We start from the raw sequence: 19,256 nt of genomic DNA on the forward strand, positions 1-19,256 counted from the left end.
CAACATGCCATGTAGAATGATATATAGGGGTATGAAGGGCAGAGATGAGATGGTAAAAAAGTAATTAGGATGGTGACAATGGGACACAAAACAGCATGGGTGGGTGATTAAAGAAAATAGCAGGGCATTTTATGAGTACATTAAGGGCAAGGAGGTAACTAGGGAAAGAATAGGGCCCATTTGTCACTGAAGTGGAAATCTGCATGGAACTGGAGGATGTAGGTTTGATCTCCAGATCATCTTATCTGTATTCCCTATAGAGGAGGATATTGTAGCTGGAAAATTAAGGGAAAGGATTGATGGAATTCTAGAACAAGTTGACATCAAACAGGACGTTTTAGATGTTGTACCAAGCTCAAAGGTGGATAAATCTCCAGTGGGTGGGAAAGGAGGGGAAGGGAGTGATGAGATGCATCTCTGGTTGCTATGGGAGACAAGGGAGGATATTCCTGGGTCTCTGAAAAAGAAAATTCATAACTTCTTGGCAACAGAGGAGGTGTTAAATGACTAGAGGACAGTGAATGTGATACCTTTATTCAAAAAGGCAGCAGAGATAACCAAGTAATTACAGGTCAATGAGTCTAACATGGGTGGTAGGAAAATTATTGGAAAGAATCTAAGGTACAGGATTAATCTGCATTTGGAGAAGCAGGGATTAATCAAGGATGGTCAGCATGGAGCAAATCTATCTACGTAACTTGAATGAATTTTTTGAAAAGGTCCCATATGTGAAACTAGTTCAAAACAGCCCATGGGATCCAGGGCACCTTGGCAAACTAGATCTGGAATAGGCTTATTGATTGGAAGCAAAGGGCAATGGTCAAGGATTGTTTAAACGTTTGGAAGCCTGTGACCAGTGGTATATTTCTGGGACCCTTGCTGTTTATCATATGCATTAATGATCTGGATGTGAATGTAAGAGGTATAATTAGTAAGTCTGTAGGTGACATGAAAACTTGTAGTGCTGTTGATGGTGAGAAGAATAGATTTTGGCTACAGAATACTGCTGATGAGTTCGTAAGGTGGGCAGGGAAATGGCAGGTGGAAGTTAATCACGAAATACATGAAGTGATGCATTTTGCGAGGACTAGAAAGGCTGGGATATGCAGAATGGTAGGACCCCAGAAGGTATTGAAGAGCTGAGGGACACTATGGATGTTTCCAAGGATCCCTGAAGGCAGCAGCACAGGCTGATAAAGTGGCATATGGGAGGTTTGCCTTCATTAGCTGGGTTTTACAATATAAGAGCAAAGGTTTGCACTGGAGGGAGTGTAAAGGAGATTCACCAAGACATTGCCTGAGATAGAACATTTCAGCTATGAGGAGAGACTGGATAAACTTGGAGTGGAGAGCACTGCGGGGTGGCCTCATTGATTTATACTAAATTATGAGGGGCAAAGATAGTGTAGGTGGTGAGAAACTTTTCCCCTTAGCAGAGGTTTCTATAACATAGATTAAACATGAGGGGATGGAGAGTTGGGAATTTGCGAAATTTTTTTTATTCGGGGGTTGTTGCAACCTGGAGTGCTCTGCTTGTGGATGTGGTGGAGACAGGTACTTCCATGCCATTTAAGAAGCATTTAAATGAGCAGTAGAATGCCATGGTATAGAAGGCTATGGGTTGAGTGCTGGTAAACGGGATTTGTTTTGATAGGTACTTGATGACCAGCGTGGATACAGTAGGTCAAAGGGCTGTATGACTGTATGACTCCATAACTCTATTACTCTGTTGGAAACAAAGGGTTCTAAGAAGTGTGTCAGGCTTGGTTGAGTACAAAACTGAAACACACGTTGTCAAATATGTCAGGCAGTGGTGTCACACTTTTTACATATACCACACCAGTTGTGTGCCTCTGAGGTTGGTGCTGCACCCATTGTTATTCGTCATCTCTATCAACGATTTGGATGGGAATGTACAAGGCATGGTTAGTAAGTTTGCAGATGACAACAAAATAGGTGGTATCATAGGTAGTGAAGGCAGTTATCAAGAATTACAGCGGGATCTTGATCAAGTGGGCCAAGGAATGGCAAATGGAGTTTAATTCAGATTAGTGTGAGGTGTTGCATTTTGGGAAGTCAAACCAGGGTAGGACTTTCACAGTGAACAGTAGGGCCCTGAGATATTGGTTTGTGTCAGAGGGGAAATGGGTCAAGCCTCTCAGCACTATCGCTCTCATGTCCTCCTAAACATTGCTGGCAACGTGCAGCTGAGCACTTCGCTGTAGATCAGTGGGGCACGGCAGAGCCAAGGAAGGATATTTGTCAGCCTGCGCTAGATGGCATTCAGGGTACACAAGGCCCCAGCGAGCCCTTTATCCACTCACATGATTGCTGCATTGTGGTGGACACCTATTTCATAGAAAACAGCAGCCTTATAGTATTATGAGACAAATATGTTGCTCCTCCTACTCCAAGAGGACTCCTCACACTCAGCAAGGCTGCTTTTTGTGTCTAGGATATCTTGATTACCTCAAACCTTCCTTGCTGGTACTCCAGAGGTTTCCTGTTATTTGATCTCTCAGAATGTGCAGTATATGTGCCAGATGGATGTCAACATGGATTTTACAAAGGCATTAAGATGCATGGGATCCACAGTGACCTGGCTGTTTGGATTCAGAATTAGCCATCGAAGACAGAGGGTAGTGATCAATGGGACTTATTCTGGCTGGAGGTCCGTGACTATTGGTGTTCCCCAGGGAGCCGTACTGGGACCTCTGCTGTTTGTGATATACATAAATGTGGATAGGTTTGTTAGTAAGTTCGCAGACGATGCAAAGGTTGGTGGCGTTCTGAAGATTGCCAAAGAATACAGCGTTATATAGATAAGATGCAGACATGAGCAGAGAAATGGAAGATGGAGTTTAATCAAGCCAAGTGTGAGGTACTGCACTTTGGGAGATCAAATGTAAAGGGACAGTACACAGTACATGCAGGACCCCTAACAGCATTGATATACAGAGGGATCTTGGGGTCCAAGTCCATCACTCCTTGAAGGTGGCTTCACAGGTTGATAGGGTGGTAAAGAAGGCATATGGCATGTTTGTCTTTATTAGTCGAAACATCGGATAACAGGACAACACTCCCTGGAGCAGCGGAGGCTGAGGGGAGACCTGATATAAGATTATCCATCAAAGGCTTCTGGAAGCAGGTTCAATCCCTTGAAATATATTTAATTTGAGCAGAATACTTCTATAGATTGCACAGTACTTTTCACATCACCATGTGTTACTGATGATTATTATGGATTGGGAAGTCTAAAGCATTCTCAAATGAAATATTTTAAAATTAAATTAGATTAAAATTTTTTGTTAATATCAGCATCATTTGTTGATGTCCAAGAGAGACAAACATAAATCAAATTAATTAAATAACATTAGGAATTCGTTATTGATGTCAAACCCAGTTTACTTTTAGATTGACAGTGCACTTAAATTTGCCCCAGATTTATTTTATGTGACCGTTATAACGCAAACAATGCAACATTGAATATTTATTTTTTTGATTATTTACAACTAATTTGTCTTTACGTTAGTTATTAATGTCAGGGATATTTGAAGAGCCTTGAGCTCTTTTTCACTGGAACAGCAGTAATCTGGGAGATATTTAAGGTCTTGAAAGAATTGTTTGGAGTGGAGGCGGAGTTATGGCGGTGAACAAGGGCTCCGTAATACCCATTATATTGAAGGCTATATGTGCCAACAGGATTTGAAAATAGCCTCTGCAGGTTAACAGCTTACTCTAAGCATCTGAAGATCTGCTAGAAATACACGGGACAGATCATGATGTCAGTCAACATTCAATGTTTCAATGCAAGTGCTGCCATTTTGTAGCTCAACAAAATGCTACAAATCAATGCCCTGTCTTAAATTCATAACAGCTGTACAGATTAAAAAGCTTGAAGTACCCTCCACCAGGGATTATTTTAAGTAATTATCACTGCTTGCTTTCTTCTTTCTATTGTGTTGCATTGTGTTTGATGACTCTAGGTCCTCTTCCTGGAATCATATACGGAATGGAGAATGAACAGAGGTCACACAGGGGGCAAAGACAAAGGGGAAGGTGGAAAAGATCTCTGTCTCAGTAGGTGGCCACATCCGTACAGGCTGTTGAGGAAACAATTCTCCTCTCTGAAATCAATTAATGATCAATATTTGAAGCATATGATCACTCTGTGTATTGTTTTAATGTATGCTTTCCACGTGCCTTTGCATATGAACTCTTACCCAAAGGCTGCAGAATGCCTGGTGGGAGGCTGCTGGCTGTGGATGGCTTTGAACAGTCCTAGGCCTAGAAAGATCAGCTTCAGACTGCACCACTTCAACACGGGCATTAACAAATGGAGTTGGCTGAAGGGCAACAACAAGGGTAATAACCGAATGGTAGAGATGTGTTCGCAAATATGGTTACCTAGACTGAGGATAGTGAGTTTATGCTCCACAGAGGCAATGCCATTCCCCCAGAATGGTACCTCATATTGTCATAGAATCACATAGCATGGAAACAGGCCATTCAGCCCACCATGTCCACACCAATCAGTGGGCGCCTGTCCGTATTAGTCCCATCTTCCAGCACTTGGCCTATAGCCTCCTATGCCTAGGCAATTCAAGTGCTTGTCCAGACATTTCTTACATGTTGTCAGTGACTTTGCTTCCACCACTCTCTCTGGCAGTGTATTCCAGGTACTCGCCACTCTCTGGGTGAAAAAGATCTCTCTCAGATCCCCTCTAAATCCCTTACACTAAATCTATGTCTTTTATCTACCTCTGATATGGGGAAAAGTTTCTTGCAGTCTATCCTATGTATACCCCTCATAATTTTATATTCCTCAGTCAAATTCCCCCCTCCCCCTAACTTCCTCCACTCCAGGGAAAACAAACCTAGCCGCTCCAGTCTCCCCTCGTAACTGAAACACTCCATCCCAGGCAACATCATGGTGAATCTCCTCTGCACACTCTCCAGTGCTATCACATTGTTCCTGTGGTGCAATGACCAGAAATGCACATACTTCTCCAACTGAGATCTGATCAATGTTTTGTAAAGTTGGAGCGAGCATACTCTCCCTGCTATTATATTCAATGCTCTGACTAATGAAGGGCAGCATACCATATGCTTTCTTAACCATATTATCCACTCTCTGTATGGTAGTTTAGCAGTTAGCGTAATGCTATTACAGCACCAGCGACCCGAGTTCAATTCCCGCCGCTGTCTGTAAGGAGGTTGTACGTTCTCCCCGTGACTGCGTGAGTTTCCTGATTTTCTCTCACATTCCAAAGACGTACAGGTTAGTAAGTTGTGGGCATGCTATGTTGGCGCCGGAAGCGTGGCGACACTTGCAGGCTGCCTCCAGAACACTAAACGCAAAAAGATGCATTTCACTGTGTGTTTCGATGTACATGTGACTAATAAAGAAATCTTAAATCTATATAATTTCACACTTGACCTCACAAGTGCCCATCAGACCCGACTTCTTCCTCAATGAGCTTCAACTTGTGCAAAGCCCTGTTGCCTATATCCTATCCTGCATCATCCAAGAACAACAATACTGTCTTTCCAAATGAATGCTGACTCCCAATAACTAAAATTTTAAATGTTCAACCTTCCATGTAAATCCCTCATGACTTTTTAAATATCTAAGATCTTTACCAGTTCTGCAATATCTTGCATTTATGTAGCACCTTTAATGGGGTAAAACATCTACAGAGCCATTAGCAGTCTCTTACCTCCTTTATCCCAATATTGATTGCTGTGCCTTCAGTTTCTGAGGCATCATGTTTTGAAAGTTCATCTGCTAAATCTAGCTTCCCCACTTCCCCTCCTCCTGTATATTCCTCCCTAAAACCCATTGTTTCAACCAAGAATTACACTTCCGACTATTTCTTCCTCCAGCTCAGTACCATTTTATTTTAATCACTCTTCCCTAAGAACGTTTTTCTGTATTAAATATATAAATGTGAGTTGGTATTGTTTTGCTCAATGACTTACTTTAATAGTTTGAATAGGAATAGTAATGAAGATTAGCCAAAGGAATTTTCCCCAATTCATACTGTTTTTTTAAACTTGACTAATGTTTCCACATTTTTTCTTGAAATTAATCAGTTTTAAGTGAGAAAAAAGTGAAATCAGTGAGTCATAGAGTGGTACAGCACAGAAACAGGACCTTCAGTCCACTCATCCATGCTGACCGAGATGCCTAATTACACTAATCCCATTTTTCTGCATTTGGCCCGTATACCTCTATTTTTCCTATCCTTGTACCTGTCCAAATGCTTTTTTAAATACTGTGACTTTACCTGCCTCTACCACCTCCTCTGACAGCTCATTCCATATACCCACCACGCTCTGTGCGGAAAAACATGCCCCTCACCTTTCTTTTAAATCTTTCCCGTTACCTTAAATCTGTGTCTTTTAGTTTTAGACTTCCCCACTCTAGGAAAAGGACTCATCTACCCTATCTATGCCCCTCTTAATTTCATGAACTTTATAAGGTTACTCCCCAGCTTCCTTCACTCCTGTGGGAACAATCCCAGTTTATTCAATATCCTTGTAACTAAAGCCCTCCATTCCAGGCAGCATCCTGATGTATCTCTTCTGTACTCTTTCTACTGCTACCACATCCTTTCTACAGTGTGGTGACCAGAACTGCAGGCAATATTCCAAGTGTGGGCTAACCAATGCCTTGTACAGCTGCAATATGATGTCCCAGCTCTTATACTCAATACCCCTCCCTTTGAAAGCGAGCAAGCTAAGTGCCTTCCTCACTACCTTATCCACCTGTATCACCATTTTCAGGGAGCAGTGAATTTGCACCCCAAGGTCCCGCTGTACGTCAACACATCTAAGTTTCCTGTCCTTTACTGTATATGTCCAGCCAGTATTAAATGACCCAAAATATATTACCTCACACGTGTCTGGATTAATTTCCATCTGTCACGGCTCCGCCAAACTTTCCAGCTGATTTATATCCCTCTGTCGTCTTGTGATTGGCTGATTGCAGGTTACTGGTTTATTTAATCAGTTGCAGGAATACTTGTCATAACAATTACGAGTAATGACCCATCGGCACTGAAACAGTATCAGATCAAGGAATGTAATTTGAAACAACAACTTAAAAGTTGCTAAGATATGGAGGGCGGAATAATTTAGACATATTTGAGTAGAGATCAATCAAAAAAAAGACATGCTGGTTGAAACAAATGCACCTGGAGTATTCAGTACAGTTTTGTATTGTAATTTTAGGGATATACTAGCATTAGAAGCAGTCTAGAAGAGATTTACTGGATGAATTCCTGGGATGAGAGGATTGACCAAAAATGGATAAAAAAGTTAGATCTATATTCTTTGGAGTTGAGAAGAATGAAGGAACTTTCTATATAAACATACAAAGCCAAAGGGGGCACAACAGAATAGGCATTGATATTTTTCCACTAGTGGGCTTCAAAGGGACATAATAACAAAATAAGGGGTCAGCCACTTAAAACTGAGGTGCATATGAATTTCTTCTTGCAGGGGATGATGAATCTCTGGAATGCTCTACCCTGAAGAGTTCTGGAAGCTGGATCATTGTGGGTATTTATAGATGAGGTAGATAAATTCGTGAAAGATCAGGTTATTGAGGACTATGAACCTAGCACAGAAGAAGAACTGAGGCTTGGGACAGATCAACTGTGTTCATATTGAATGGTGGGGCAGACTTGAGGGGCTTCTACTTTCTCTATTTCTATTTTCCTGTGTTCTTAATTCCACCCCAAAATTCTTATGCTTTTGAAAGTATTTCAAATTTTAAGTCAGAATATCTATACACAATATGGACATCTCTCACGTTCTCCAAGCATTAACTGAAATGACAGTCAATCTGATTTTATCTGGTTTATTTGAACAAAATATTTAGCAATATCTTAGATACACAGTATGTACAGCTTATATGGGGAAAATATTAGGGTAGAAATTTGCCTTCGGTTACCAGTGTTAAATGGGTGTGAGAGAAAAAAAATCAGACAGCAGGAATCATCCCATCCTCGCATTTTGTTCCATCACAGTCTCCAGGACCATTATGTCAGGAAGGAGGTACAACAAGCAGTCAGAACTCTCACACCCATTTAGCTCTCAAGAGCGAAGACAAATTTCTACACTTTATATTTAAATTTCTTCTCAAACACATCATATAAATCTTAATATAGAAAGCACAAAAAATAAGGGTTTATTGTTGAAAAGTATTCAGCTAAGAAGAAAAATGATCTTAATAAAAATTACTTATTTTGCAGCTTTGTTCAGGTATGAAATATACCCGGGATAATTCTAGGCTACAGATATCTTCTAAGATCTGTTCTCCAGAAATTAACATAGCCAAAATTTGTTTATGTAACAAATAAACTACAGCTTGAACAATCACTGTTCTGCAGTATAATAGTGTACAAGCAATTTCACATCAAACATCATATTAGATATCAGAAAATTCTTTCTGTTCGCCAAGCAGCCAGTATGTCCTCAATTTGCCTTTGCCCTGTCAAAAACAAAGCAAATGTTACACATACACGAGCCAAAACTATCAATAATACTTAAATGTTTGACAATCTTTGCTATATATATGAACATGATTTCCCCCAAGTTACATGATGGATTAAGGCACAAACCAGATAGACAAGAAAAATCATAGATCCCATCTCTTGCTTCTGAAATTAGCTTATGGCAAATCAGCAATAATTTGTGGGATTGATCTGTTTTTTTTACTCTTTCACAAAATATGAATATCATTGGCAATGTCACCATATATTGCTCTCCCCCAACTGCCTCATTAGTTCATGGGTAATTAAAGATCCACCACTTTTGGGGACTCCAGAATCACAAATAAACTAGATTGGCAGATTTCCTCCCCTGAACAATATTAGTAAACCCATGGGATATTACAACAGTCCCACAATTTTGTGTTTAACATTTCTAAGATGAATTAGTTTCAGCCTAATTAGCTGTCAAAAATTTGAATGTAGGGAGTAAATAAATGGAGATTATTACTCCTGATTTCTTGCTCCTATTGAAAAGATTATATGGATGAAGATAAGATTGGATACAGCAAAAACAATTAGGATGATAAGCAAATGGGAATCAGAGGTTGACAGTAATTTGTACATGGATTAGGAATCAGAACTCCTGCAGCTGCATTCAGGTAAGAGTTTGTTTTCCAGTATATATTTTTTGTGGTGGTCTGCAGTGATCCCTTTAAGAACTGCTAGCTTGGCCTTGTGTGGAACTATTCAATGAAATGACGCTGTGTATTTGTGCATGCAAAGTGCCTAATGTCCAGTCCTGACCTGGGTCCTGAGCATCTATTATTCTGGCTATGCCAAGATGCTGGGCATGCATTTCTGGCTTATAATGGGCACATGCTTCCTGCCTGGCCACATTGGAGACTCTGGTGACTGTTCAATAATGAGAAACCAAGACTATGGGCGATCCAAATGGATCATATAGATAAATCATTAAAATACAGTGGTCAGATATATAAAAACACAGAAAAGAATATTAGCTTCTATATCAAGATGGCTGGAATATAAAGGGAATTTAGTTTTACTGCAGCTGTACGAAGGGCTGGTTAGACCACATCTGGATTACTGTGTACAATTCTGACAGCTCCTCAGAAAAAATATATTGGCCTTGAAAGGATATCAGTGCAGATTCACATAAAAGTTACTTGGATCAAGAGTTAGATGATTAACCAAGATCCTGTAAATTAGACTTGCACTCCCTAGAATATAAGCTGTTATGGCAATATTACACTGAAAATTTTCAGATATTTAAAGAACTGATAGAGTAAATAGAGCAAAACACTTTTGGTTGATGGGAAATCAAGACCATGGGGACATATCCTTAATGTCAGAGCCAGGAAACATTTCCTCTTGTAAAGGCAGGCTAATGTGTGGAACGGTCTTCCATAAAAGCTAGCAGATGTTAGCTCATATAATACATTTAAACCCAAGATCAAAGACAACACCAAAAAAAGAAATGGAACTAAATCAGATGGATAATTTTAAGGTACAGATCGGCCAGAATTACATTGAATGGCAGAACAGTCTTTTGCCCTGCTCCTGCCCCTGTCTTAAGTTCATTGTGTCTCAAATATCTGTACTTCAAATATCAAATCATATTTTGGACAATTGAGGTGTTAGAGGTGGAATTCCCCATTTTGTAGATCCATTGTCGAACAAATTGCCCTTTAGCTTGGGTCCATCAAATAAACTTGGCTTTTAACAACTATCCTGTAGTCTTTCTGAATGGGATTGCCTAATCAGGAATCATTTTGCATTGTAGGTTGATGCTTCCAAGGAGCTAGCTTGACTCTGACAACCAGAAGTCAGGTGAAACTTTAATGAACTAAAAACAGAAAATGCTGGAAATACTCAACAAGTCAGACTGCATCTTTGGGAAAAAAAAGAGTTAACATTTCCAGCGAAAGACCCTTTGTCAGCACTTTGTCAGAGCCTTTTCTGAAGCCATTCCCAGCTAGAGTTTAATCCAGGACTGAGATATGAAGGGATGCTTACTAACTCACTAACCTCACAATATTCTTCACTCCTAAATTTCATCAGGAAAGGTACATTTGCTACCACCAAGACTGGTGCATCATCAAAAAAAGTTAACAAAATTAATGGCATTGTTAGCATCATACAGGTGTCTTACTCCTTTGCTTGTGAGCAACATCAATGGCAATGACTAAAATAAAGTTCTTTTTAATCAAAAATGCTCTTGATCAACAATTTATGAGATTAATATAATTTAAGCCATGGCTAATGTCAAATGTATCAAAAATTTTGAAAGCTTATGAATGCCGCTGACATTCAAAAGTTATTAAAAGACATTGCAACAATTAAGTGATTTTAAAAATGATTACAGATTTAAAATAAACAAAAACAAAACACAAGCAACTGTTAAACAATTAAAAACATCTAACTCAATTAATTTTAAAAAATGTAAATTACCTAAAAGTTACCTTACCCCTCGCAGTCATTGAAATTGAGACATGGTTCCTAAATGAGCCTAACCTTACTCACAGGGTAGATTCACCAATCTAAGCACTGCAGATTTGCTGCAAGTTTGTGGTCTGCCCCTGAGCTCCTTGAGGAATCCATTACTGGAGTTCAGTTGAGAAATCATCAGCGAGGAGTGGCCAGGACTTCTGCATTTCTGAACTGCTGGCTTTTCTGCATTTCTGAACTGCTGGCTTTTCTGCATTTATGAACTGCTGGCATTTCCCTATAAGACCTAGCCCAATTTTTTGGATGCCTACAACACAACTTGAAGCAACAGAAATTCACTGGAACAGATTCAGCTGCAGATTTGTAGTGATTCCAGAAAGAAGGAAGGGAGAAAAGGGAAAGAACAGGACTCCAAGAAAGAATTAGGATTAAATGATTGCTCTTGCAGAGAGCTGGCACACACATGATAGGCTAAATGGCATTCTTCCATGCTCCAGTGACTCTGAATCCAGGTACATCTGAGGCTGTTGAATACCCACATTGTTGAAATTATATGGTGCTGTTCTGGGATGGCAAAGTGGCAAATGTTTTGTTCCTTTAAATTAATGAGCTGTAGCTGTAACTGGAAATTGAACTGGTTCATGAGAACACTGGTGAGCTTTCCTTGTTTTATTTCTTTACAGTGATGCTTATTTTAGGCTACTATTCTTAGGATTTTGGCATTTTGTCTTTGGTGCTTCATTTGAAAGCATTTGAGTGAAATGGGTTTGGAAATGCCTGAACCATTCCACATTAATAATGATGTGCTTGAAAACAGGGCAAAATATAACTGGCTGCATCAATTTTGAGTTGGCTGTTTATTCAAAGTGGCAAAATGGAAAATGGGAACAGAGTCAATTCTTTATTCCCCCAGTGAGCTGAAGGAATCTCTTAGGATCTTAGAGGTTCAGATCATTAACAAGCATATGAAGCTTTTTGAAGCAGAATGGATAAATGTTCCATTTCTAGGGAGTGGAATTAATTATTTCTCAAAACTGGCAATTTTTTTATATATTGGTGAGTTTTCCCTAATGGGTTGATTATACACGTGACTGCTTGAGATTTAAGGCATTTGGCTGAATTTTCACTGGAATCAAATAAATTATTTGATCACTCAACCAGCATTGAGTCATTTGTCATCAATGACTCAGTTGGACTGCAGCCCTGATATTGGTCCTTGTGCCAAAATGGTACTGACATTAATATATTTTAAATTTGTGTTACTGCAAATTGAAGGAAGGAAATTTTTATCTTCTTATAGAGTCCCAGCTCCTATAATTTGTCTTTCTCCAGCCCCTATCATTCATTAGACACAATGATTTCATGTCACTGTTAATGCTTCTCCTTGGTTATTACGCCAGAAGATATCAATAGACACTGAATGAAATCAAGATTCACATTCAATTTGCTTTACTTCCCTGCATCTGTTCTCTAAAAAGCAATTGTGTAGGAGTGAACCAATTTATCTATAGATTCTAGTTGAAGCAACTCTATCTTACTGAAAGAGTGAATTTTTCATTTTTTTTTACAAAGGAAAGTTTAGAATTGACAAGATCACAGGACTTTAAAATGTGAGAAGTGTTGAAGGCATAAGTTGAGCAAAGAATTTAATCAGACTGTGAGCACAGAATTTAAAATAAGATATACAATCCTGAAACTTGACAAGGGAATGGAAGAAAACAGCTGTACATATGGAGAACAGATTCTGTGTTGAAACAGTTAATGTTCCTTCAAAGAAAAACAAAGCTGGATACGGTCCCCCAATGGTTTGCCTGTTTAAGGTACAATTGACTGAACTATACAGGTCACAGCAGCCTCAAATGATTGACTGATTTCAGAATGGCATTAGAAATGCTACAGTTGGTCTCAAGTGCTGCAGGATTTGACAAGGAGAAATGGCCATGATTTCTGTTTCTGAACATTATTCACCGACCTGTAACAGAAGTGTATGTGTGGGTTTCAAAAGAGAAAAGGGCTGGGATGCTCCAGATGTTTATGACTGGCCTACTTCTCACAGAATATGCTGTGGTGCTGTATGCAAGGTCATACAAATATCACAATTCAATTAAAAATAGAATTAATAGCTATTATCACATTTTCCTGCCTTGGTGCATGAACTTAAATTGTATGCTCTTGATGAAACAATGGACAGAAACACTTTTATTCTATAACCCTTAGAGAAATGACTAACTCATCGGAAAATAGTTCTTCTACAATCATATGCTTCATTTTTTTTTGTATCATGGTATTTGCGAGCAATCCAACTATGTGGCATTTGGGTATCATTCACCTGACTGGGATTGGTTAACTTACTGGTGGAAAGATTGTTGACTAATGCATCTGGAACTCTCTTAACTTTCATTTGTACTGAAAAAAGGACCAATTGTCAATGATACCTATTCAGATAAATTTTGCGAAGTACCGTATTAGAAACCTCCAATTTCAAAAGGTTCAATATGTGCACAATATATAGATTCAGAATCCAATGGGCTTATGCTATACCTTTGGATTTTAACTCTTAAACACTAGATATGAGAAAATTGAGTTTTGCAGTTTTTGTCATGATTATCACTAGACAGATCTTGGTAGCAACTTTCAGTTTAACTGGTTATTGAGTAGTCAGTGGAAGACCAATTGCAGAGATCACTTGATCAGCAGCAGGCAGAGGACTGAAATATTACCATGGTTTAGCCTATTTCTGGTACATTTGCAAGTTGCCAATGGACAACATGGGCTGAAAGGCAGCCAGCTAATAGGAAATGCAATGGGAAATTTGCCAATTATATATGCAGAAAGGAGCTGGTGAAGGTTAATTGAGCAATCAGTATCAAGTGAAACAGTTTGTTTGAGGAGGCCAGGAGAAGGATTTGGCCCTATGAAAATTAGCAACACAGTTTTCAAAGGCATTATTTGGCAGTAGTCCATTTGGGAGCAACTGGTTAGGTTGTTCTTTATCTGCTATACATTATCTACCTTATGAAATAGGGGTTTCTAACATAGAGCTTTGCAAAATTAATCCCAATGGGTATCCCTGACAAGCAGCCTTTGTTTCCCCAAAACAAATGCAAGTTAAGAGAGATCCAAGTGCATTAATCAATGAGCTTTCCACCAAATTTGTCTCAACAGAAATCTTGTTTGTCTCTTTTCCAGCATATTCCAAAATTATGGTTAGTCACGAAAAGAACAGAATGATAATTAGGGTGTTGCGATTTTTGAATGGCTGTCTTCCCGTTGCTGTGAAAGCAAATCTTAGTTTTTTTATCCTGAAGATCGCAACTGATGTTAGATTACAGATCTATGCCTGAATGTAGAATTTTGGTTAATCGTGAAATAGCTTTGCATGGAAAATGTGCAGAACCATTGAACGATAATTAGCTAGCTAGCCTCCAACATACGGTACGTTCATTGCCTCCTTGCCAACTGGGAACAGTGGGAAAATGATCAGCTACCTGCCTACGTTAGTTTCTCATTTACTTTGGAAGGTTGAGACTACTTGCAATGCCTGCACTCTTTGTTAATGGAGCATAGTCCAGAGGTCTAGAATCTACAGGCCCTTTCCAATATGATTTTAATCTCTTATGTTTGGATGACAAACCAAAGGACCAGATCATCTATTGATAACAACTGCACAATTTTCACTTATTGTAGAAATATTTAAAAAATGATGGGCAGGCAATCTGTCCAATCATTTACTGCCCATGTGGTAAAGGCAAAAATCCCACAAGTGAAACTTGAAAGAATGGGGATGGATTTTTTAATCATTGCTTAAGTATTTTGTAGAATTCTTTGTATGGTAGCAATAGGGCTTCCAGGTCATTCATTTTTTTTTAACTGGGCAAACGTTAATTTTGAGGTTAAAAAGTAAATATACTTCAAAGATACTTCATAACTTCTGGGACATTCTGAAAAGGTTGTGAAAATCACTGCATAATGTAATTACATTGTTCTCTCTTTAACAAGGATTGCACCTCAGCTGAATTTTGACCTGATGTACTGTATTTACCACCACCATCACACCACTGTCAATCCCAAAAGATATTATTAACTTATTCATCGTTTAAAATACTCTAGAATAACAGCAATGGCTCATGTTCCATTCATAACATCCATGGCCGTGATTATGAGAGTTGTGCTAAACCTAAGTTGAATATAAATTTACCTTCATTTCAACGTCTCCGCGGAGTTCCAGTTTAAAACTTCTGAATTCATCCAAAACATTCTTGGTCATTGAGGATACATGGATTTTCAATGCTAAAAAATTGAAAGGTGAATGTCAACAATGAGATGAGAGCAGAAATGTATTTAAGCTAGTTTTCTTTAAATTGACTTTTAGGTATTAGCTTTTACTGCCAAATTCTTTATATGGTTCTAATTTCAGTAACTGTTTAGCTTAAGGGTTTAGCTTAGCTTGGATTATTATATGGCCTCGGAGGGTTCTTACAGCCGACTAAGTTGACTATCGAATTTCAAGGGTATAGTAACTCAAAGTCAAATTCTGGGATGGGCTGTCCTCAGATCTATTTGTAGCTTGTAAATTAGTCCAAAGAATGTTACGGATATAACTATTAACACATTTTAAAACAAAATAAAATATTTTTTTACTGCCATTTAGAACTTTTACTTCTGATTCTTATTACAAAAATAATTCTAAATTTGCACAGTGCACAAATTGCTGAATTTATGTGTGATCCATAGTTTTTGTTCCAGCTACTTGGCACAAGACACACATTTGTACAAGTGGTCTTTGGGTTCAATTGATGGGATGTTAAATCACAAGGGGGGTGGGGTTCCTTTTGGCAGGATTCCTGTGCCAACCATTCACGATAGACAAAGGTCTTCATATAAATGACAGGACAGGAGGTTGTAGAGATGAAACCATGAAATTCTGAGAATGCAAAGATCTTGCCAAATATAATAACAAGATCTCACTACAATCTCACTACATCTTTTTTTATTCTGTGCCCCATCATTTGTTCTTCTCATAGCTGGCCAAATTAGCAAGCAAATTGGCTGTTTAGCAGGAAAGCCAGCAACAGGAGGCTACGGCTGAGGACCATTGGCAATGATCCCCAGCAATCTGGAATATGTGCTGAATAGATGCACTGTTCAGTCTGTCAGTTGGGAGAGAAAGCTTATGAGTTGGTTGGGGGAGTAGCAGACAGAAGCCTTAGGATCATTGGTTAAGAGGGGGAGAGGTAGTGGGGCTGGGACAGAGGTTGGACAACAGAACATAGCAGCAAGGAGATCCCATGATCAACTGGAGGTATGGCTGTTGGGTTGGGAGATAAGGACAGGGTTGGTGACACTCCTGATCCTCATGGCCCAGATGCAGTGTTTAAGAAGAACATATCCTCTTCAGTTATCAACTCGTCACCAGTTTGCTGTCAGATTTTTCAAACATATTTCCTTATGACACAGTTGGAGGCCATTCAGCCCAATGTCTACGCTGGCATTCAGAGCATTCCCATTAGTCCCATTCCCCCACTTACTTCTCTGTCACCCATTCTCTCTCACCTGTCCATCAACTCTCTCTGATGCTTTTGTCACTCACCAACACGAGGGGCAATTTTACAGGGGCCAGCTAACCTACTGGCATGTCTATGCACCAGGGTTTAAACATAGTCAGGCACAGAGTGGCTTGAGAGGAACCCAAGCTGATCACTGTCGAGTTAATTCAGTTTGCTAGCACTGTCAATGACCCTTTCCATCATTTTGCTGATGAACGAGTTAGGGCAGGGATTGATTGGATTGGATTTATCCCACTTTTTGTTGATGGATGTGCCTACAAATTGGATTTCTCCTACTTTTAGTATGCCAAAACATGGTTGTGTTTAGCAGCAATGCTGAATATTGTTTAATTGTTAGCTTGGTGGAAGGAGTCAGAGAATAGTAGTGGTGGGTTGTTTCTCAGTCTGCAGGTCTGTGACTAGCAGTGTGCCACAAGGATCAGTGCTGGGTCCTCTGCTGTTCATCATCTTTATTAAGGATTTGGATGAGAATGTAGTTGACATGATTAGTAAGTCTGTGAATGAGACCAACATTGGTGGTATAGTGGACAGTGAAGAAGGTTATCTCAGATTACAACAGGATCTAGATTAACTGGGGAAGTGGGCCAAGGAATGGCAGATGGAATTTAACTTGGGCAAGTGAGAAGTGTTGCATTTTGATAAATTAAACCAGGGTAAGTCTTACACAGTAAATTGTCGGGCCCTGGAGAGTGTTGTAGAACAGAGAGACTTAGGGGTACAAGTACACAGTTCCCTGAAAGTGTCGACACTGGGAGACAGAGTGGTGAAGGTGATTGGCACACTTGACTTCATTGATTAGGGCATTGAGTACAAGAGTCAGGACATCATGTTACAGCTATACTGGATGTTGGTGAGACCACACCCGTATTGTGAGTAGTTCTAGCTATAGGTAAGATGTCATTAAGTTGGAAAGGGGTGCAAAAAAGATTCACAAGGATGTTACTGGGACTGGAGGGCTTGAGTTATAAGGAGAGACTGGATAGGCTGGGGCTCTAGGCTGGGGTAGAAGGCTGAGGGGTGACCTTATAGGGGTACATAATATCATAAAGGGCATAGATAAAGTGAATGGTCACAGTCTTTTTCCCAGGGTAAGAGTCTGAAACTAGAAGGCATAGATTTAACGTAAGAGATGAACGATTTAAAGGGGATCTGAGGGGCAACATTTTCACACAGAGGGTGGTGGAACGATCTGCCAGAAGAAGTGGTACAGGTGGGTAAAATTACATTTAAAATACATTTGGACAGGTACATGGATAGAAAAAGTTTGGATGGATATGGGCCAAACAGGGGGGGAAATAGGACTAGCTTAGGTTGGCAACTTGACAATGTTGACAAGTTGGGCTGAGGGGCCTGTTTAAATGCTGTATAACTCAATGACTCATAAGCCAAAATCTGCAGAAAAACATGTTGTGAGATCTGTGACCCACTCCAAGTGGCCAGCATGGCTGTAAAAATGCTTCCAGTGCTGCCAGCAGTGTCACTACTAAGGTTCCCAGTGAATTAATTTCTCAGCAGCTCAATGCTGAAAAGTTTAATTTAAGCACATACTGTGGACAAGGGAAGGTCTAAAGAGTAGTCGGCAAAGAGCCCTAAAGCGTCCAAGTTTAATGCATTTAAAAGGTAAAATTGTTCCTTTTCCATAGATGCTAGCCCAATTTCAAAAAAATATGCAGAGAAATGTCCATACATGGAGAAACACAGTAATCCAGTGGTGGCTTTTGTGGGTTGGGGTGATGGGAGGGATTTAAGAAACAGAGTCTTGGAACCTCTGCCAAGAACAGCACTGATAAAGCAGGAGATGAGGTTCTGGACAAGATTACAATGGCTGGGTGATGAAAACTGTGGACATAATAGTAGATTGGAAGAGAATATCATGTACATGAGCCAGTTCCAATATTCAATGAGATTATGGCTAATCTGAAGATTAACTGTACCTTCCCTAAACGCTTTATCCCTTCATTCCTTTGGTTAACAATCAATCTCAGATTTAAAATTAACAAGTGAACTAACATTACTTGCCGTTGTGGAAGAGTGCATTGAGGTATTACCTATCTTAATTTTTGTAAGGCCTAGCACTAATTTTTGGGCTACATCATAAAATCCTAAAGTCTCCAATCAGCAGCAATTAATATCTTGAAATATTCAAAAAAATCACTCCTTGTATTTTTCTTTCTACTGGGTAAATCAACTCAGTTAAGAATCAGCCATTAATGTCTGTTGCAATCAAACTCCTTTCAGAATGGATAGGAACTACTATTATAGTTAGACTGCCAAAATGTTTTTCGATTACATTGCTAGTAATACCCCATTATAATATACTCCAACCTTACATTTTTTTGAACGTGAAAGATTGAGTTTTCATTATACATTAGATTTAATGCAAAACTTGATATTATGTTTTCTTAATAAATGCCTACCCTCTCCAGTAGATTCCATACGGGATGCTGTATTAACCGTATCTCCAAATAGACAATAACGTGGCATTTTTAACCCGACAACCCCAGCACACACTGGACCTGGTAGAGTAAGGAAAAAGGAAAATGGTTCCAAATTATTTTTAAATCATTAAAATTAAACTTTTTTCACACACAACAGGATATTTCACTGTGGAACTTTTTGGAACAGGGACAAAGAATGAATCATTTAAAACATCTTATGTCCTCCTAAATAACTCTAATATGTATGTTTTTTTTGGCAACAGTTTGTCTACTTTCACATGGTA

The 19,256-nt window shown here is 39.3% G+C and overlaps 2 protein-coding genes across 3 annotated transcripts in view; one reads left to right on the forward strand and one right to left on the reverse strand.

Moving 5' to 3' along the window:
• The window catches only part of LOC127579985 (involucrin-like), a 513,761-nt gene that overhangs the window by 84,109 nt on the left and 410,396 nt on the right, over positions 1-19,256 (forward strand). The gene's annotated exons all lie outside the window — the stretch shown is intronic.
• npr2 (natriuretic peptide receptor 2) overlaps positions 7,853-19,256 on the reverse strand; it is a 132,720-nt gene continuing 121,316 nt past the window's right edge. Inside the window, exons 21-23 of one of the 2 annotated variants that reach the window (XM_052032917.1) lie at positions 18,952-19,050; positions 15,166-15,257; positions 7,853-8,500 (exon numbers count right to left, since the gene is read on the reverse strand). In XM_052032917.1, the coding sequence (XP_051888877.1) occupies positions 8,438-8,500; positions 15,166-15,257; positions 18,952-19,050 (254 nt within the window). In that variant the 3' untranslated portion in view covers positions 7,853-8,437. The remainder of the gene's footprint in view (positions 8,501-15,165; positions 15,258-18,951; positions 19,051-19,256) is intronic. The other variant, XM_052032926.1, reaches the window with a different exon arrangement.

This window comes from Pristis pectinata, chromosome 2 (assembly GCF_009764475.1).
Source record: "Pristis pectinata isolate sPriPec2 chromosome 2, sPriPec2.1.pri, whole genome shotgun sequence".
Lineage (NCBI taxonomy): Eukaryota > Metazoa > Chordata > Chondrichthyes > Rhinopristiformes > Pristidae > Pristis > Pristis pectinata.